Here is a 22,593-nt window from a genome sequence, read left to right as displayed (position 1 = left end):
TTTTTTTGAAACATTTTTATTGTTATGAGACATACAAGTGAAACAGATGAAGTTGGAGCCATCTGTGGCAGCATTTTCATTTGATCAACTGCTTTATCTCGTTACATCATTATCCTGTCAATGTGTTCCATCTCGATCATCCTGGTAGTTGATCTCAGATGGAGTGATGTTCTGAGAAGTACAGCCAAGGAAGTTGCTCTTTCTGCCGTCTTGTGGCATAAAGCTTTTCCGTGTCTCGGGATCAAGTGTGGTATTTTGACTATTCCTTCATACAGTAAGGCCACCTCTCCTCCTTCTCTCTCTCTCTCTCTCTCTCTCTCTCTCTCTCTCTCTGTCTCTGTCTCTGTCTCTGTCTCTGTCTCTGTCTCTGTCTCTCTCTCTCTCTTTCTCTGTCTCTCTGTCTCTCTGTCTCTGTCTCTGTGTCTCTCTGTCTCTGTCTCTCTGTGTCTCTCTGTCTCTGTCTCTCTCTCTCTCTGTCTGTCTGTCTCTCTCTCTCTCTCTCTCTCTCTCTCTCTCTCTCTCTCTCTCTCTCTCTCTCTCTCTCTCTCTCTCTCTCTCTCTCTCTCTCTCTCATAGTAAAGAAATATCTTTACCCCTCAGTACATCTCTGAACTTAGTTTTCAGCTCAAAATTATAAAAATTCAGTATTCTCTCTCATTTGAAATTTTATCTATATTTGGAGTATTTGTTCAGTACATTCATGAAAGATGGAATTGACAAGATAGTGTGCATAGTTCCTTTCCTCTTCAGTTCTCCATGAAGAAGTGGAACAGAATTCTTCCTCCGTAAGCCATGCGTGCTGTAAGAGGTAACTAAAATGCCGGGAGCAAGGGGCTAGTAACCCCTTCTGTATCTATTATTAAATTTATAAAGAGAAACTTTCATTTTTCTTTTTGGGTCACCCTGCTTCAGTGGGATACTGCCGGTATATAGAGTAAAAGTGTTAAAATTGTTATTGGAAACGTTAAGGGTAAGACAGAAAGTAGGATTGCAAAAAAACATGGACTATTTAGGAAGTGGAAAGGATGTGTAGACCAAGTGTTTACATTGAAGCATATAAATGAACAATACTTAGGTAAAGGTAAGGAACTTCTTGTTACATTTATGGATTTAGAAAAGGCATGTGGACTTCCAGCAAGCGTGCGTGAGTGTGTTAGATAGGAGTGAATGGAGACGAATGGTACTTGGGACCTGACGATATGTTGGAGTGTGAGTAGGGTAATATTTAGTGAAGGGATTCAGGGAAACCGGTTAATTTCATATAGTCGGACTTGAGTCCTGGAAATGGGAAGTACAATGCCTGCATTTTAAAGGAGGGTTTGGGATATTGGCAGTTTGGAGGAATATGTTGTGTATCTTTATACGTACATGCTTCTAAGCTGTTGTATTCTGAGCACCTCTGCAAAAACAGTGATAATGTGTGAGTGTGGTGAAAGTGTTGAATGATGATGAAAGTATTTTCTTTTTGGGGATTTTCTTTCTTTTTTGGGTCACCCTGCATCGGTGGGAGACGGCCGACTTGTTGAAAAAAAAAAATGTGGAAGGGTGGATAGGGAAGCAATGTGACGGATGTTGCAACTCTGTGGAATAGGTAATAAATTACTAAAAGTAGTAAAGAGCTTTTTATGCAATCTGCTCACATTAGGGTGTACAAGGAGAGTGGGGATCTTTTTCCAATAAAAGTAGGCCTTAGGGATGTATGATGTCACCATAATTGTTTAACATATTTATAGATGGAGTTGCAAATAAAGGGAATGGTAGAGTGTTGAGGAGAGGTATGGGATTAAAAATAATGATCTTCTTTCAACAAACTGGCCATATCCCACTGAGGCAGAAAAACAAAAGTTTCTCTTTTTAACTTCAATAATGTTGTGCAAAAAAGGTATAAAATACCGACAATATGAAAGTTAAGACACATGTTCAACATCTGGATATCTTTATTGTAGACGTTTTGCCATCCAGTGGCTTTATCAATACAGATTCTAGGACATAATTAGAAGACAGTAGAACTATATACAAAAGATGAGGTAATCAATCCCTCAGTCTTGGAGTTAATGTTCACAGCATCGTGGTGGTGGACCTACTTCCACTTGGGAATTCCGCCTACCAGTGACTATGCCCTCGTCTGCTACACGTCCCTATCCACTGACACCTATATAACTGTCAGTCTCCTTGCCTTTGCTCCAGATTCTCCACCACCATGATGCTATGAACATTAACTCCAAGGCTGAGGGACTGATTACCTCATCTTTTGTATATAGTTCTACTGTCTTCTAATTATGTCCTAGAATCTGTATTGATAAAGCCACTGGATGGCGAAACATCTACAATAAAGATATCCAGATGTTGCACATGTGTCTTAACTTTCAACTTCAGTAATGTATATGGGAGAAGGGATTACTAGCTACTAGCTCCCGGCATTTAAGTCGCCTCCTACAACACGCATGGCTTATGGAGGAAGAATTCTGTTCTACTTCCCCATAGAGATGAAAGGAAATAAAAAAAAAAACTAGTAAGAAAATAGAAAAAAAACCCAGAGGAGTGTGTATATATATGTTTGTACATGAATGTGTAGTGTGACCTAAGTGTAAGTAGAAGTAACAAGACATACCTGAAATCATGCATGTTTATGAGAGAAAAAAGACACCAGTAATCCTACCATCATGTAAAACAATTACAGGCTTCCATTTTACACTCACTTGGCAGGATGGCAGTACCTTCCTGGGCAGTTGCTGTCTACCAACCTACTACCTAGGAAAAGATAATGAAATTTAAATAAAATGAGAGTTGTCATAGTTGCTCTTTGCTAATGACACTATTCTTTTGGGAGATTCTAAAAAGAGTTGACAGAGGTTGGTTGATGAATTTGGGAGGGTATATTAAAAAAGGAAATTAAAATGAACATAGGCAAGAGCAAGGTGATGTGTGTATCAAATTGAATATCAGATTGGAGGGAGGGAGGGAGTATGGAGGAAAGTAAATGTGTTCAAGTAGTATTCGGGAGTGGACCTGTCAGCAGATGGGTCTATGAAAGATGAGATAAAGACAATAAACAAGGGGGGGGGGGGGGAAGGTGGGTAGTGCTATGAGACATCTCTAGACACTAAAGAACCTTATCCATGGAGACAAAAAAAGGGGAGTGTACCAGTGTATAGTGGTACTAACAATGTTATATGGATGTGAATTATGTGTTGCAGTGAAGAGGAGGCTGGAGACAGTGGAGTTGTTGTGTTTGAGCTCATTGTGTGTAGTGAATATTATGCAGAGAACTATGAACATGGAAGGCAGAAAATGTGGGGGAAGGGGGTACCAAAAATGTAATGTAGAAGGCCAAGGAGCAGTTGTTGAAGTGGTTTGAGCATTTAGAGAGGGTGGAGCACAATAGGTTGACTAATAAGCTATATAAATCAGGGGTGGAAGGAAGGGGGGATAGGGGGTTATCCCAGGAAGGGTTGGAAGGGGGTAAAAAAGTGTGATCACATTAGATATGAGTGAACAGAGTGGAAGCAAGGTAACATGAAGGGATGCAGGGAAACTGATAGCAGGACTTGAATCCTGGAGATAGAAAGTACAGTGCCTGCATGCTGAAAGATGGGTGGGGACGTTGCAATTCAGAGGGCCATCTGAACTATGATGTCAGCACACCTCTGGCAAGACAGTGGTTGAATGAATGACAGTAAATATGCTTCTTCTTTTTCTGCATCACCCTTCCTCAGTGGGAGAAAGCTGATGCCAAAAAAAATAAATATGGAAAAGATAATATAATTTTTGAAATAAAGGACAATTATATAATAAAAGATTAATATAATAAAGGATAATCGCCATTGATATCATACTTAAACATCCTAATGAATTTTTTTTGTTTTAACACGTCGTCCGTCTCCCACCGAGGCAGGGCGACCCAAAAAGAAAGAAAAACCCAAAAAGAAAGGAAAAACCTTCATCATTCAATACTTTCACCATTACTCATACATAATCACCGTCTTTGCAGATGCACTCGGATACAACAGTTTAGATGTCCCTCTAAACTGCCAGTATCCTAAACCCTAATGAATTTACCTAATGAATTTACCAGAATTATTTAATTTATTAAACAAAATGCAGCTCAAATTTCTACTCGTGTGTTTTTATACTGTAGGATACATTGAAAATCATTGCTGTAAATGTTTTGTCTCGTGCTTTAGTGTTTATGCAGATTAGAAAGTTATCTAACCATTTCTTTATAATTAAAAAAAAAAAGCACAGGTTGTAGTTATGACAAGCTTTTATTGGGATATTTCTCTCTGTAGAGCATTTTCAAGTTACGAATTCAAGTTGCACATAGAATTATGTTTCTTCACTATTGTTGGGAGTACACCCATTGGATCCAACCTGTTTAATATTCTGTACTGCTTACTCTGACATATAGTTTTCTAAAACTTTATTATATTTCAGGTCTATAAGTTCCAGACTGAAAAATTTATCACCACCGACCTCTTAAATAATGCTAGGACAATTTTACATGTAAGAAGCACGATACAGAAGCTTATGAAAAAATGTGAAAACATAGCCAAAGATATGCAAAGCATCGTATCCAGAATTGTTAGTGGGGAGGAAGATGCAGGAATCAGCAAACAGCCCGACAGTCTTAATCCAGCGTAAGTTTATTAGAATATTTTTAATGAGCCTCCTAACATAACCATGAGGTTGAAGTTTTTTGGCTAATAGTTATAGATCTTTGGAATAAGACTGCTTATTGCAGTTGTAAGTGCATAAACAATGCAGTCTCTTGTGAACCAACTTTTCAAGTAATTTTTAGATGTAAACTGAGCAGGCTATTTCAGATGTAAACTGGACAAGTTATTTTCAGATGTAAACTGGACAAGTTATTTTCAGATGTACAGTGGAACCTCAAAAATCGAACTTAATCCGTTCCAGGAGCTAGTTCTAAATTCGAAAAGTCTGAAATTTGAAGCAATATTTCCCATAAGAAATAATGGAAATACAATTAATCCGCTTCAGAAACCCAAAAATATTCACACAAAAATTACAGTTTTACATACAACAAATACTATAGTTTTTAATTATGTATAGTAATACATATAAAATAAAATTTTTACTTACCTTTATTGAAGATTGGTGATGGCATCTGGAAGATAGGGAGGAGGAGAGAGGGAGTTGGGGTTAGTGTTTGGAAGGAGAATCCCCCTCCATGAGGACTTCAGGTAAAGCCCTCTCTGGGGTTACTTCCCTTCTCTGTCTTTTAATGCCACTAGGACAGCTTGAGAGTCACTGGACCCCTGTCTCACAAAATAACTGTCCACAGTCCTCTGTTTCTGGCGCCTTTTTAACATTTCCCTAAAATAGGACATGGTTCTGTCACTGAACTTGTTGCAAAGATGGCTTGTTTCAGCTTGCTCAGGGTGGTACTTCTGCACAAACATTTGGACATCATTCCACTTGGCACAAATCTCCTTAATCTTTGAAGAAGGCACCTCATCCACTCCCTATATTAACACCTTTCACAACATCAGCTTCCTTGATTTGTTCTTTCTTTGACAGGATAGAACCGATGGTCGACCTCTTTTTCCCATACATCCTGGCAAGCTCAACAAGTCTCACACCACTCTCATACTTCTGTATTATTTCCTTCTTCACATCTATGGTGTTTCTCACTTTCTTTACCATAGGGTCCCACTAACAAGTTTCTTTGGGCCCATGACAGATTATTTCACAGTCCCACAAGCACTAAACACAACGAAATAATCGTAAAATGCGTGAATGAGAGCGCAGGTTAGTGTTCACTCAAGCATAAACAAAGCTAGACTGCTCACGGCGCCTGCGCGGGGACATGGATAGAGCGGGCCGGCAGACGGGTCCCGTACCCGGCGGTCCGAAAATAGGGGAGCATTCAATAATAGGGAGACAGTTTGTCCGAAAAAAAGGTCCTATTTTCGAAACGTTCGATATGTGATACGTTCGATTTTTGAGGTTCCACTGTAAACTGGTTAAGTAATTTGCAGGTTAGATATGGAAAGAATGAAGAACTCAAAAGACATTGTATTGATACAAAACCCAAGAAAATATATCAACTTTTATTTTTTTTCCTTGCTAAACATTCATGTACATTTTGCTATAGGTCATGAAAATGGCCGAATAGAGTAGAGAATGGGGTTAGAGCTGTCTGCTATACCATCTAATCACATTTACCTTGACAGAATTAGAGTGAGCTAAACTATGATTACTGATTTATTTTTGCTTCTTTTTATGAAAGGAGGCATGGACAAAAACAAGATTTGTTGTTCTCTCTGCTGATGCATAATGCCACTGGAAGCTTTAAAATTTTACGATGATTTAACCCTTTGAGGGTTTCGGACGTACTAGTACGTCTTACGCGCAGGGGTTTTTGACGTACTAGTACGCATAAACTCTAGCGCCGTCAAATCTCGCGGGAAAAGGCTGGTAGGCCTCCATATGAAAGAATGGGTCTATGTGGTCAGTGTGCACAGTATAAAAAAAATCCTGCGGCACACAGTGCATAATGAGAAAAAAAAACTTTCACCGTTTTTTTGGCATAAAACAGCGACTTTGCACTGTATTTTCGTATTTATTGTTGTATTCTAGTTTTCTTGGTCTCATTTTATAGAATGGAATGCATATCACAGAAATTGAGATGATTTTCACTGGTTTTACAATGAAAAGTACCTTGAAATTGAGCTCAAAGTAGCAGAAATGTTCGATTTTTACCAAAGTTCAAAAGTAAACAAATCATGCCAAGCGTCCAATACACGTCAACTGGTGAGTCTAACATTCTTTTGCAAGTGCGCCAATATGATTTATACCATTTTTTACACTAATGCAGTAGTCTGCATAACAGTAAATCTTCTATTTTTCGTGAGAATAAAAATTCGAAGTGGAAAGCAAAAGAATGTAAGAGGGGCCTTGAGACGTGACTAATGAACAGAAGAAATGTCATTTTAGTGCCAGGAATGTATTTCTTGTTTGTTCTGGACCCTATTCGGAAATTGGCATTTTTTGAAATTTGTGTGAAATTGGCAAAATTGCTAAATTCTGACCACTGTATTGGTTAGTTGAAAATGGTAAATGGATGGTTTCTTGCACTCATTCAATAGAAAAAATGTAGTTCTAGCGAAATATTCATGTTTTTTGTCGACTAGTACAGAGGAATTGGCCGAAAATGGGGCTCAAATTGGGCAAAATCGCCGATGTGTAAACATCGCCGAGACCGCTAACTTCGCGAGAGCATAATTCCGGAAGTTTTCCATCAAATCTCATAATTTTGGTGTCATTATGATCGGGAAAAGATTCTCTATCTTTTCATAAGAAAAAATTATTTTTTTTTTTTTTAAATTTGGCCGACCCTGAGAACGAGTTTCTGAGAGGGCCTGTCAACCCTCAAAGGGTTAAACATTGAAATAAGAACACAGCAAGCATATCTCTGTTCCTCTAATTACAGATATGTAATAATTTTTTTCCCAGGATGCAGTTGAAAAGCTACCAGCTGATTGGACTAAACTGGTTAGTGCTGATGCATGAGCAAGGGTTGAATGGTGTTTTGGCTGATGAGATGGGGCTTGGTAAGACAGTTCAGGCAATCTCATTCCTGTCTCACATCAAAGAAGTGGAGAATCCTGACGAACTTAGTCTTATTATTGTTCCATCATCTACATTAGGTAAGGTATTGATTACAAAGCTGTATTATTATTAGTAGACTCACCAACCTTGTTTTAATTCATTTAATATTAGTTTGCTTCAGATTCTTCCTGGAGTTAAAATTTTATTTTGTATATTAGAAAAAGAACAGTCATGCTAGTTTTTAATAGAGATTTCCTTTCTAAGCTTCTACTGGCTGTCTTTTCTACTACTAATGTAAATTTAAATCACTTAGTAAAGGGTCTGTGCATGGTAATATTTTTGTCTTCTGAATATGGCTAACCCACTGTACAAACATTTTAAGAAACATGCTCATTAGGGCATGATATTCAATGAAGACCAGCACTGTATGCCCTTGTGGGGCATACAGTTACTCCATTCAATTTTATGTAAGAAATAAATTGGTTTTGGCAGAAAAAAATATAGTCCTACATTTACTTAAAAATTACTGTAGTGCAGAAGTTATTTGATGCCAAATATCTATCTGCATGTAACGTAACAAATGTAGATCATTATGCTGCATATGATGGTTAAAAACATAAATACCAGTGTTATCCTTGAAAATCATGATAATCAGAGGAAAGAGTAGTGTAATGTAATAGTAAGTCTTAAGTTTAGTGATTGTGAAGTTATATTTGGTAGATGGATTTTGGACACAATGAATGCTTGTAGATACTTGGGAGTGGATTTATCAGCAGATGAATCTGTGAAAAATGGAGTAACAGAACTGGTGCAGTACAGAAAATAGCAGTAATGGGCATATCTCAGAGTACATTACAGTACGATGACGAGTTCTTTGGGGCTCCCTTCTTAACTTAATAGGATATGTCTGTCAAAAAAAAATATTAATTGATCTTGAAGTTATACATTGTTTGGACATGTTTCAGACAATTGGGCTCGAGAGCTTGAGTTGTGGTGCCCTTCTCTTGAAGTTCTGCAGTATCATGGAACTCAGGATGAACGACGAGCAATTAGGTGTGGCATCATGAACAATAATTTAGAGGAAGAGCCAGATGTCATCCTAACCACGTATGATTTCTTTACTCTTGTTTGCTTGCTATTGTTGATACATATTGATGGGATTTTTGTTTTGTGTGCTATAAGGCTTTCAAAATAACATACTAGAAAAAGGCAACCATAAAGGGAAATGCAGTGGACCCCCGCATAACGATCACCTCCCAGTGCGACCAATTATGTAAGTGTATTTATGTAAGTGCGTTTGTACGTGTATGTTTGGGGGTCTGAAATGGACTAATCTACTTCACAATATTCCTTATGGGAACAAATTTGGTCAGTACTGGCACCTGAACATACTTCTGGAATGAAAAAATATCGTTAACTGGGGGTCCACTGTACCTTCCACATGCAATTGTCATTGAAGCAAACAAATATAAAAACTGAATTTGTGATTGTTTGATTAGTTGCAAAGTCAAATTAGTTTTTGTTAAACTAATTTTTACCTTTTGGTCCAGTGTATAAAATCAAGTTTAATACTTCTTGAAATATATTTTGAGAGAGAAATAGACAGAAATAATAGCTCATATTTCAAATATACTGCTTTGGGAAAAGTATTTTTTTCATTAACATGATAGGTTTGTAGTTGCAGTATAGCTTCGGTTTACAGTTACATAGATTGGAAAATGTTATTACCTCTTCTTTTATTCTCTCTAAGTTTTGATTCTGGGTTCCAGACACTTGACTTATGAAAAATTTTAAGGAATACATTTACATTATTATAAGTGGGTTAACTGTTGTATATTGTCTAGTTGGCTAGACTTTTGAGACTAACTTCCAAACATCAGATTTCCAAACAGTTCTGGCATATATAGGCATTTTTTTCTTTCTCCTATATTCCTAAACTTTGTTTCGTCTGCAATAAATATTCAGGTTTCCTTCACTTATGCAGATTTGCTGTTACATGATCTCTCATTGTCATCAGCAATTCTATTTAGTGAAAATTCCTGTTTTGTGAAATTGTTGATGGTCTGATTGAGTTTAGTACAATTGTCATGGGCCTGGAACTCATGTACTGCATAAAGGACCACTTACATTTGAGACTTGTATTACAGTATATAATGGTATCATATTGTAACTTTCAGTTATAACATGGTCAGCACTAGCACAGAGGACAAAGCTCTTTTCAAAAAACTAAGGTTCCATACTGTTGTTTTGGATGAGGCACATATGCTTAAAAATATGGCTTCTCAGCGTTATGAAAATCTCATGAAAATTAAGGTGAGAATACTATATTTTCTGTTTGTATTATATTTTAGTAGTATAATTTTTTTCTTCATAGGTAGTAGGTTGGTAGACAGCAACCGCCCAGGGAGGTACTACCGTCCTGCCAAGTGAGTGTAAAACGGAAGCTTGTAATTGTTTTACATGATGGTAGGATTGCTGGTGTCCATTTTTCTGTCTCATAAACATGCAAGATTTCAGGTATGTCTTGCTACTTCTACTTACACTTAGGTCACACTACACATACATGTACAAGCATATATACACACACCCCTCTGGGTTTTCTAATATTTTCTTACTAGTTCTTGTTCTTGTTGTTTATTTTCTCTTACCTCCATGGGAAAGTGGAACAGAATTCTTCCTCCGTAAGCCATGCGTGTTGTAGGAGGCAACTAAAATGCCGGGAGCAAGGGGCTAGTAACCTCTTCTCCTGTATATATTACTAAATGTAAAAGGAGAAACTTTCGTTTTTCCTTTTGGGCCACCCCGCCTCGGTGGGATACGGCCGGTGTGTTGAAAGAAAGAAGAATTTTTTTCTTTCTTTTTGGGTCACCCTGCCTCAGTGGGAAATGACTGACATGTTAAAAGAACAAAATTATAATTTGCTTTCAGCTCAGCAGTTTTACATACTCTGTGCTGCTGAGTATTTACTGTCAATACTGTTTTCATTACAGTATAGAAAAAACTGGTAATGTGATTATTTGGTTAATGCACTTAATGCAGTGAAGTCTACTGGTACAACTGGACTTGAGTCCTGGAGGTGGGAAGTACAGTGCCTGCACTCTGAAGGAAGGGGTGGGGATATTTGCAGTTTTGAACTATAATATCGGCGCCCCCCCTGGCAAAACAGCGATGGCGAAATTGTTTCTTTCTTTTTTTTGGGTCACTCTGCCTTGGTGGGAGATGGCCAGTTTATTGAAAAAAAAAAAGTGTGGATGGAACATTGTACTAATAAACACCACTGCATTATGGGTATTTACCACTTGTTGGCATTGTTTTTTTTTTTCCAACAAGCCAGCCGTCTCCCACCGAGGCAGGGTGACCCAAAAAGAAAGAAAATCCCCAAAAAGAAAAATACTTTCATCATCATTCAATACTTTCACCTCACTCACACATAATCACTGTCTTGAGTTCTGGAAATGGGAAGTACAATGCCTGCACTTTAGAGGAGGGGTTTGGGATACTGGCAGTTTGGAGGGATATGTTGTGTATCTTTATACGTATATGCTTCTAAACTGTTGTATTCTGAGCACCTCTGCAAAAACTGATTATGTGTGAGTGAGGTGAAAGTGTTGAATGATGATGAAAGTATTTTCTTTTTGGGGATTTTCTTTCTTTTTGGGTCACCCTGCTTCGGTGGGAGACGGCCGACTTGTTAAAAAAAAAAAATGTCACCCTAACTTCCTCCTTCCATAGTTTATATAGTTTCACCTCTCTCTCTTATTTGCTGTTGCCATTTTCCTTTTGTCCCATCTACCTCTTACTCTAACTGTAGCTACAACTAAATAATGATCTGATATATCAGTTGCCCCTCTATAAACATGTACATCCTGAAGCCTACCCATCAACCTTTAATCCACCAATACGTAATCTAACAAACTACTTTCATTACATGCTATATCATACCTTGTATACTTATTTATCCTCTTTTTCATAAAATATGTATTACTTATTACCAAACCTCTTTCTACACATAGCTCAATTAAAGGTTCCCTGTTTTCATTTACCCCTGGTACCTCAAATTTACCCACTACTCTCTCCACAACATTTTTACCCACTTTAGCATTGAGATCCCAATTACAAATACTCTCTTACTTGGTTCAAAACTCCCCATGCACTTACTCAACATTTCCCAAAATCTCTCTCTCCTCTACACTTCTCTCTTCTCCAGGTGCATAAACACTTACTATAACCCACTTTCACATCCAACCTTTATTTTACTCCACATAATCCTTGAATTTATACATTTATAGTCCCTCTTTTCTGGCCATAACTTATCCTTCAACATTATTGCTACTCCTTCTTTAGCTCTCTCTATTTGAAACTCCTTACCTAATCCCATTTATTTCTCCTCACTGAAACTCTCCCACCCCTTTAGCTTTGTTTCACTTAAAACCAGGACATTCAGCTTCTTCTCATTCATAACATCCACAATCATCTCTATCTTATTATTCGCACAACATACATGCACATTCAAACATCCCACTTTGACGGCTTTCTTCTTTTTCTCTTTAGTAGGCTATACAAGAAAAGGGGTTACTAGCCCATTGTTCCCGGCATTTTAGTTGATTTTTACAACACGCATGGCTTACGGAGGAAAGATTGTTATTTCACTTCCCTATGGATATGAAATCAAAAGCAATAAGAGCAAGAACTATTCAGATAATATCAAAGAAAGCCCAGATGAGTGTGTATACATAAACATGAACATGTATGTGTAGTGTGACCTAAGTGTGAGTAGAAGTAGCAAGACGTACCTGAAATCTTGCATGTTTATGAGACAGAAAAAAGACACCAGCAATTCTACTATCATATAAAACAAATACAGGCTTCCTATTTACACTCACTTGGTAGGACAGTAGTACCTCCCCAAATGGTTGCTGTCCCCTATAATTTTTACAGTCTCTTTTGTCCTCCTTCCCTTTGTATAAAGGAACTATACATGCTGTCTGCCAATCCCTAGGTACCTTCCCCTCTTTCATACATTTATTAACCCCTTAACTGTCCAAACGTAAATCTACGTTCTCTTGCCCAGCGCTCCTAATATTTTGGAAAATAAAAAATAATTTTTTTTTTCTAAATGAAGAGGACATTTTTTGACAAAGTGATGTAAAAAAAAAATCTAGAGTCAATACTTACCGAGATATAAGGCAGGCACAAAGTCGGCACTTGTTACTCATCTGATGGCAACATGAAGTGCTGCCACTTGCAGGTGTGTTGCTGATATACCTTTTTATCTCATTTTTTTTAATTTGTATAATTTTTGTGTTCTGATAATGACAATTTGTAGTAGTTCTTGTGATTTCATAGTTAATCTTTGTTCTGACACTAATATTAGGTACTGAAATAGTGCTCAAATAGTCACAAACACAGTGACAGGTGAACATTTTTACCTACCTTAGTCACATACTATTGTCTAGAAATATATACATAGTATTTATAGGTTCCAGCAATGTTTTGGATACACAGAAGTATATATTAATAATAATAAATAATAATAATAATAATAATGTTCCCTTGAAGCTTGATGTAAGAGTGTATCACTTGTCGTATCTTATCTCTTCACTGCTGACAATGTTGAGCTTCGTCTTATCTAATCTTATCTCTCTACTAATGACAGTGGTGACATTTGATGAGCGTCGTCTTATCTTATCTTTCCGCTAATGACAGTGGTGACATTTGATGAGCGTCGTCTTATCTTATCTCTCCGCTAATGACAGTGGTGACATTTGATGAGCCTTCACTTTATTTGTTTTCACTCTTACACTTAAACATGTCTGTCTGTCTCAAGGAGTTGCTCATGAACCATCTGGTATTACACACAATCACTATCTACAAGCACAGTATAGCACATTGTCTGGATATTTTGGGTTATCCTAGGTAATTTACACTATGTATAATTGTATTTACCTATGTGTTCCTGTGAGATAGAGACATAGATATAGACAGACGGAGATAGAGACAGCCAATCAGCCAGCCGCCAGCCAGCCAGCCTGCCAAAATTACAGTTCCAGACTTATTTCTTTTTACTTAGGGCATAGGTTATAGGACATTCTGGCAAGATGACACTTTCCTCTTAAAAGGGGAGTGTTAATACGACATAATATCAGTGAATCCTTGGTGTTTATTGCGCTGTTTGCTCTAGCTGGAGCTCAATTGAACTGGTGCTCCCACAAGGTACTAAATGGTCCCAGATTTTTTAATACAGCGCACACCGAAGGTTAAGACCCATTCTATGCTGACCAGGCATCTTAGGTCAATCGTGCCAAATTTGGAAGCAGGAAAAATAAAACGTAGATCTACATATGGAGCGCTAGCGGTAAGAACGTAGATCTACGTTTAGACAGTTAAGGGGTTAAACAAAAATACCAACCACTCCAACACTATATCCCCCCCTGCTTTTAACATTTCTGTCATGATCCCATCAGTTCCAGCTGCTTTACCCCCTTTCATTCTATGTAATGCCTCATGCACCTCCCCCACGCTCATATCCTGCTCTTCTTCGCTCCTAAAAGATGTTATACCTCCCTTGCCAGTGCATGAAATTACCGCCTCCCTCTCTTCATCGACATTTAAAAGTTCCTCAAAATATTTTCACCATCTACCCAATACCTCCAGTTCCCCATCACCTAACTCCCCTACTCTATTTTTAATTGTCAAAGTCAGCTGTTCCCTAGGCTTTCTTAACTTGTTTATCTTACTCCAAAATTTTTTATTAATTTTCAGCAAAATTTCTTGACAGTGCCCCTCCCACTCTATCATCTGCTCTCCTTTTACACTCTCTCACCACTCTCTTCACCTTTCTTTTTCTCTCCATATACTCTGCTCTTCTTATAACACTTATGCTTTGTAAAAACCTCTCATAAGCTACATTTTTCTCTATCACACCCTTTACTTCATCATTCCACCAATCACTCCTCTTTCCTCCTGCCATTATTTAATATAATTATTGTTTGCTGACTGTGGCAACCTCTCTGGTATAATGGTTGATACCTCACTCACACATAATCACTGTTTTTGCAGAGGTGCTCAGAACACAACAGCTTAGAAGCATATACCTATAAAGATACACAAACATATCCCTCCAAACTGCTAATATCTCGAACCCTTCCTTTAGAGTGCAGGCATTGTACTTCCCATTTCCAGGACTCAAGTCCGGCTATATAAAGATAATAAAAATAATATAATAAGTTTGCAAAAGCATCATTTAAAAGTCCATATTATACTCTAAATTAGGTAGTTTGACATTTTATTTGAATCCTTCCTCTGTAAGCCATGCATGTTGTAAGAGGCAAGTCAAATGTCAGGAGCAAGGGGCTAGTAACCTCTTCTACTGTATAAATTTCTAAATGCAAAATGAAGAAAAACTTTAATTTCTTCTGTTTTGGATTATCCTGCCTTTGTGGAAGACAGCAGGTGTGTTAAAAAAATTTTTGTTACTCTTATTCTTAAACTACAGGAAAAGGTGTTTATAGAATCTGATACTTTACCATTGAATAACTTCATAAAAAATCTGTATACTGCAATAAATCTTTTGTTAATTTGAAATTTGAAAAAGGCCGCTTATATTCCTTAATTAAGATCTTTGTGTTTTTACTATACTTCCTTCAAAACTAATTTATCATTTTATCTGAACTTTAACATGGTGGATTGATTTGTGATGTCCATGTGCTTTTGCTAGAAAATGATTGATGGTGAAAGTGTTTTCTTCTTTAAGTCACTTTTTCTTCATGAGAATCTGACAATGTGTTATAAGGAATTTACTCTACTGTATTTTGTTTTATTTTAATCACATTTACCTTCATTAATTTTCCTTCATACACATTATAAAATTAGCTTTTTGCTAAAAAAAAACACATTCATCAAATGCAAATCTCATTTAGCATAACAGTAAGAAGCTACTCACTTATATTTTCAATTCTACTTCCTTTCTCCAATATTCATAGTCATGAAGCTTTACCATCAGACTCACCCATACCTTACTCTCATATCCAAGCTCCCTTAGATACAAGATAAATTGTTTCCACATTTTCAAGCTTTAATTTTTTTTTTATTTGTCTTCACTTCACCTCTTCCAGTTTTTATTTTTTCTGTATTTTTAACTTTGCTGATTCCTTTTCTAATAATTTTGCGCAGAAGCACAAGTATTCTTTTGCAGTTACAGTATTTTTGTTTTTGCTCTGAACAGTGCACTGATTATGAATGAAAATTATATACAGTATATGTCAGGGGACACTGTGATTAGCTTATAAGATTATTTAAAATATTTTATTTTTTTCCTTTATCATAATACAGGCCCAGCGTCGTGTTTTGTTGACTGGTACTCCTCTACAAAATAACTTGGTGGAGCTTATGTCCATTCTTATCTTCGTAATGCCACAGTTGTTTGACAGTAAAAAAGAAGAATTAAAAAGAGTATTCTCCATGTTTCCAGTAAGTTTTCAATATTGGGAGAAATTTTTATAATATCTCTACCAAAATTGCTATTTTTAGGTAATTAGCTTTTATTTTTTTAAGCTTCGATACACTATCATTCTCTTCCATTTTCTAGATTATGTAAAAAAAATTGTCTTTCAGGGTGTTACGAAAGTTCCTAACATATGAACAAGTTGCACTCCAGGTGTTTTTAACTTATGAGTCCATATTATCATAAGGAAAATGAAAACAAATGATTGTCACTCGTGTTCATTGCTGAAAATTGGAATTCATTAAACGATTATTTATCATGCAGACCATATTGGTGAGTGTGGAGTATCATAACTTAGGGTGTTCACAAGGCAAGGACTCCTGTATTAGTTTACTTAAGCCAATGATGATTTGCCAATGGGACAGCAATTATTGTACTGTATACCTTTAGTGCTACTGAAGAAAACAGTTAGTTTATTTTCGTTCTGTGAATGTTACATGAAAGCAGTACTGTACCAAATTCTTTCTTTTTTTCTATTTTTGCCTATATAATTGGAGAGGGCTAGTTTAGTAAACCATTCCTTGATGTTTAAGTTATTGCTAAAATGAATGGTGTACACATTATTGATTATAAGTGGGAAAATATAACTTTTGAATTTTTTCTTTTAGTTCTTTATTATAAAGTTTTATTTATTACTTTTTTTCAGAAATCGGATGGTGAGAGTAAAGGAAAGTTTGAACGAGAGAGGATTCAGCAAGCCAAACGTATAATGAAGCCCTTCTTCTTAAGAAGATTGAAATGTGATGTTTTAAAGGTACAGCCAAATTTTTGTCTTGTTGTTCTCCACACTAATAAGCAAAGATTCAGAAGGTAATACTCTTTGAGATCAGTACCTAGATGTTGGTGAAAGGCTCTTGATTCAAGGAAGTACAGCCACCCTCTTGTATCACACTTGATTGCCTTAGTCCCAGGTGCTCCATAAAATCTAAGGGTTTAATGCTTCCCCACGATTCTTATTCTTCTTTCAACAAATCGGCCATATCCAAAAGTTTCTCATTTTAACTTTAGTAATGTATACAGGAGAAGGGGTTACTAGCCCCTTGCTCCTGGCATTTTAGTTGCCTCTTACGACACACATGGCTTACAGAGGAATTCTCTTCCACTTCCCCATGGAGATAAGAGGAAATAAACAAGAACAAGAACTAGTAAGAAAATAGAAGAAAACCCATAGGGTTATGTATATATATGCTTGTACATGCATGTGCAGCGTGACCTCAGTGTAAGTAGAAGCAGCAAGACGTACCTGAAATCTTGCATGTTTATGAGACAAAAAAAAGACACCAGCAATCCTACCATCATGTAAAACAATTACAGGCTTTCGTTTTACACTTGCTTGGCAGGACGGTAGTACCTCCCTGGGCGGTTTCTGTCTACCTAGGTTCCTACTACCTACTACCTAGGCTCCCCATGATTATAATAATAATAATGATTCTTTTCCACTTCTTTATCTCCATGAAGAAGTGGAGAAGAATCCTTCCTTCCATAAGCCATATATGTTGTAAAAGGCAACTAAAATATCAGGAGCAAGGGGCTAGTAACCCCTTTTGTATAAATTTCTTAATCTAAAAAGAATACCTTTCATGTCTTCTTTTTTGGGTCACCCTGCTTAGGTAGGAGATGGCCAATGTATTAACCCCTTGACTGTCGCAACCCCAAATTCTGAGGTGTCTCTTGGTGTCGCAGAATTTCCGAAAAAAAAATGATTTTTTCTAATGAAATGATACAGAATCTTTTCCTAATTGTAATGACACCATAAGAACGAAATTTGATGGAAAACTGATGGAATTACGCTCTCGCGAAGTTAGCAACCTCTGCGATATTTACGAATTGGCGATTTCGCCCACTTTGAGCCCTATTTTCGGCTAATTCCATTGTTCTAGTCAACCAAACTCATAGCTGTTTCTTTAGAACTCCATGTTTTCTATTGATTGAGTACAAGAAACTCCTCATTTACTGATTTCAACTACCCAATAACGTGGTCAGAAATTTGCAATTTGGCCAATTTCACAAAAATGAAAAAAATATGACAATTTCAAAATAGGGTCCAGAATGAACAATGCAGACATTCCTGGCTCTAAAATAACATTTTCTTTGTTCATCAGTCATATCTCCAGGCCCCTCTGATATTACACTTGCTTTCTATTTTGAATTTTTATTCAAACAAAAAATAGAAGATTTACTGTTATGCAGACTACTGCAATATTGTAATAATTGTATAAATAATGTCAACCCATTCATGACTGCATATTAGAATGGCTACTTGGATATTTATTGGAAAATGAAATCATTTGTTTACTTTTGAACATCGGCAAAAATCAAACATTTCCCCTACTTTGAGCTCCATTTCAAGGTTCTTTTCATAGTAAAACCAATCAAAAATCACCTCTATTTCTATAATATGTTTTCCATTCTAACAAATGAGACCAAGAAAATGAGAACACAACCATAAATACTCTACAAAAATAGACCACAAATTCGGCATTTTAATTAAAAAAAACGGTTTGAGTTTTTTTTTTCTCATTATGCACTGCGTGCTGCAGGATTTCTTTTATATGGTGCACACTGACCACACAGACCCATTCTCTCACATGTGGGCCTACCAGCTTTCTCCTGCTTGATTTGAAGCCGCTAGAATTTATGAGTATATATATACGTCAAAAATGGTGGCTCGTGAGAAGTATATATACGACCGAAACAATCAAAGGGTTAAAAAAATATTATTAATGAGAGTAATAACCTTATTCTCTCTGGTAAGGTCTCGCACAGGAACTCATCCTCATTTTTCAATTTGTTTTCTTTTTTATTAACCGAGATCAGTCTTTGAAAGTTTACTATTTACGAGAAATTCATTATGCAATATTAGATACTTTGCATTGTTAGTTTTCTCATGCTAAGGTCACTAGTTAAGTAACACCTTGCCTGTATTAAGCACATTTTTTTTAACACACATTTGTATTAAGCACATTTTACACCCCTGGTAGAGTGAACCTTTATGGTTAGACCACATTTTGTCCTAAATAATGATTTGTCATATCTGCATTATTGGATAGACTTAAAGAAGGCCTGTTTAAGGTGAAATTTCATCTGATAAAAGGTAGTCTCAGCTACATGTTTTTTACAATAATAATTTGTTACCTGTTAGTCATTCACTACATACAAGCTCTTGCTGAAGACTTAGCTGCACTAATGAGAGAAACCTGGCAACTGTCTCAAGTCTTTTGATATCTTAGTGGCTTAAGGATATACAGTATTTAAGATATGTGAATATTTACATGTTCTGAGAGAAGAGGCAAAATAATTGAGTGTTTACTCTGAAATTCAGTTAAATTTGGTGGCAATGATTTTCACATTAGATGAAAATGAACAAAGACAACTGATTGACTCAACTTTTTACATGTTCCTCTTCCCCTCTCTCTGTTTTGGAATGCTGCTTCAGTATTGCTTAAATGAACAGTATTTCTGGCTTTGATGTTGAGCCTTTGGCTGAAATCAGTTTTACTGATAAGTGGGTTTCTCAATAGCTTTTGTTCCTGCAATATTTTCTTTCCCATCTAGGAGGCTTGGTGTTAAACTGGGCTACAGAGTTGATGATCCCTACAATCATCAACAAATAAAAAATACTGTGTACATATTTTAAATGCTTTCAAAATTTTTCATAAACCTAAAAAAAGATTTGTATTGTTCAAACAAAAGTGTTGTCACCAAGTAATATTATTTCTAAATATATCTTTTCAGGATTTACCAGCCAAACATGATGAAGTTATACGTGTTCCAATGTCAAAACGCCAGCAGGATATATACTCAGACACAGTGTCTGTGCTAAGTAAAAGAGCACAGCAGCATGAAGTAAGTTTTAATTTGACCATATTTTCTGATATCTCAAACTTAAATATATATTCTAGCTAACAAATAAACTACTCATATGCACTATAAATTGTATACATTATTTAAAAAAGTAATCAGATTAATAAATTTTTGGAGGATTTAGTAGGAAATATATTACTATATAGAAATATTTCAAAATATTATGAGCTCTGTGACCCTTCCAGGTTTAATACTTGCTTTTTAATATAATATGATAAAATTATTAATGTAACAAGATGAAAAAAGCATTTATATTCTCATGACTGTGTGTGTTTGTGTGTATGTGTGTGTGTGTGTACTCGCCTAATTGTACTCGCCTAATTGTAGTTGCAGGGGTCGAGACTCGGCTCCTGGCCCCGCCTCTTCGCTGATCGCTACTAGGTCCTCTCCCTCTCTGCTTCCTGAGCGTTGTCATACCTCTTCTTAAAACTATGTATGGTTCCTGCCTCCACTACTTCACTTGCTAGGCTATTCCACTTCCTGACGACTCTATGACTGAAGAAATACTTCTTAACGTCCCTATGACTCGTCTGAGTCATGACCCCTTGTTTCTGTGTCCCCTCTCTGGAACATCCTATCTCTGTCCACCTTGTCTATTCCCTGCAGTATCTTGTATGTCGTTATCTTGTCTCCCCTGACCCTTCTGTCCTTCAGTGTCATCAGTCCAATTTCCCTCAACCTTTCCTTGTACGACATTCCCCTGAGCTCTGGGACTAGCCTTGTTGCAAACCTTTGTACTTTCTCTAACTTCTTGACGTGCTTGACCAGGTGTGGGTTCCAGACTGGTGCTGCATACTCCAGTATGGGCCTAACATACACAGTGTACAGTGTGTTGAATGATTCCTTATTAAGGTATCGGAACGCTATTCTCAGGTTTGCCAGGCGCCCGTATGCTGCAGCAGTTATTTGGTTGATGTGTGCCTCCGGTGACGTGCTTGGTGTTATGGTCACCCCAAGGTCTTTCTCCCTGAGTGAGGTCTGTAGTCTTTGTCCACCTAGCCTATACTCTGTCTGCAGTCTTCTTTGCCCCTCCCCAATCTTCATGACTTTGCATTTGGCAGGGTTGAATTCGAGAAGCCAGTTTCTGGACCACATGTCCAGCCTGTCCAGGTCTCTTTGCAGTCCTGCCTCATCCTCATCCGATTTAATTCTTCTCATCAGCTTCACATCATCTGCGAATAGGGACACTTCAGAGTCTATTCCTTCCATCATGTCATTCGCATATATCAAAAATAGCACTGGTCCTAGAACTGACCCCTGTGGGACCCCGCTTGTCACAGGCGCCCACTGTGATACCTCTTCACGTAGCATGACTCGTTGTTGCCTCCCTGTCAGGTATTCCTTGATCCATTGCAGTGCCATCCCTGTTATATGTGCCTGATCCTCCAGCTTCTGCACTAATCTCTTGTGGGGAACTGTGTCAAAGGCCTTCCTGCAGTCTAGGAAAATGCAGTCAACCCACCCCTCTCTCTCGTGTCTTACTTCTGTTACCTTGTCATAAAATCCAGAAGGTTTGTGACACAGGATTTGCCTTCCATGAACCCATGCTGGTTTTCATTTATAATCTTGTTCCGTTCCAGGTGTTCCACCACTCTCCTCCTGATAATCTTCTCCATGACCTTGCACACAATACATGTCAGAGACACAGGTCTGTAGTTTAGTGCCTCATTTCTGTTTCCTTTCTTAAATATGGGGACTACATATGCTGTCTTCCATTTCTCAGGTAGTTGCCCAGTTTCAAGGGATGTGTTGAAGATTGTGGTTAGGGGCATGCACAGCATCTCTGCTCCTTCTCTAATCCCTCCTTACCTGTGCATACTCATTCCTGGCTCTGCGACTAATCTCCCTATTTTCATGTGTTCTCTGCTTTCTGTACTTTTCCATTCTCTATTGCACTTTGTTTTTGCCACCTTACACCGTTGGGTAAACCAGGGGCTCGTTCTGGTCTTCCCATTGTTTCTGTTCCCCTGGGGAATAAACCTATCCACTGCCTCCTTGCATTTTGTTGTTACATATTCCATCATTTCGTTTACTGGCTTTCCTGCCAGTTCTCTGTCCCAAGGAACCTCCTGCAGGAAGTTCCTCAACCCTATGTAGTCTCCTCTTTTATAGTCTGGCTTTTCCCATTCAACTCCTGTTACTCTCTCCACTTGCAACTCTACTATGTATTCAAAGCACAGAACCACGTGGTCACTAGCTTCTAGGAGACTCTCGTATGTGATGTCCTCAACGTCTGAACTGCCCAGGGTGAACACAAGGTCCAATCTTGCTGGTTCATCCTCCCCTCTCACTCTGGTAGTGTCCTTAACATGTTGGTGCATGAGGTTTTCCAGCACCACATCCAACATCTTGGCTCTCCAAGTTTTGGGACCCCCATGTGGCTCCAGGTTTTCCCAGTCAATCTCCCTGTGGTTGAAATCCACCATAACCAGCAACTTTGCTCTGCTGGAGTGAGCTCTTCTTGCCACCTCAGCAAGTGTGTCCACCATTGCTCTGTTGCTCTCTTCATATTCCTCTCTTGGCCTCAAGCAGTTCTGTGGTGGATTATACATCACTGCAATGACCACCTTGTGCTCCCCAGACTGAAGTGTATCTACTGTGTAGTCCCTTTCTCCTGTCTCGTCTATGCCTCCCATTTTCTCGAATTTCCA

General features: G+C 37.6%; 1 protein-coding gene across 4 annotated transcripts in view; it reads left to right on the top strand.

Annotated features, from left to right (window-relative positions):
- Positions 1–22,593, top strand: part of Etl1 (SWI/SNF-related, matrix-associated actin-dependent regulator of chromatin, subfamily a, containing DEAD/H box 1) — a 96,931-nt gene that overhangs the window by 52,913 nt on the left and 21,425 nt on the right. For all 4 annotated transcript variants that reach the window (XM_070095147.1, XM_070095149.1, XM_070095148.1 and 1 more), the window contains 7 exons: positions 4,435–4,637; positions 7,480–7,673; positions 8,541–8,682; positions 9,753–9,888; positions 15,907–16,044; positions 16,725–16,832; positions 19,814–19,924. In XM_070095147.1, coding sequence (XP_069951248.1) covers positions 4,435–4,637; positions 7,480–7,673; positions 8,541–8,682; positions 9,753–9,888; positions 15,907–16,044; positions 16,725–16,832; positions 19,814–19,924 — 1,032 coding nt within the window. The remainder of the gene's footprint in view (positions 1–4,434; positions 4,638–7,479; positions 7,674–8,540; positions 8,683–9,752; positions 9,889–15,906; positions 16,045–16,724; positions 16,833–19,813; positions 19,925–22,593) is intronic.

Source organism: Cherax quadricarinatus, chromosome 49 (genome assembly GCF_038502225.1).
Source record: "Cherax quadricarinatus isolate ZL_2023a chromosome 49, ASM3850222v1, whole genome shotgun sequence".
Lineage (NCBI taxonomy): Eukaryota > Metazoa > Arthropoda > Malacostraca > Decapoda > Parastacidae > Cherax > Cherax quadricarinatus.
The sequence above is the reverse complement of the archived record's forward strand: the minus strand, read 5'-3'. Positions and strand labels throughout refer to the sequence as shown.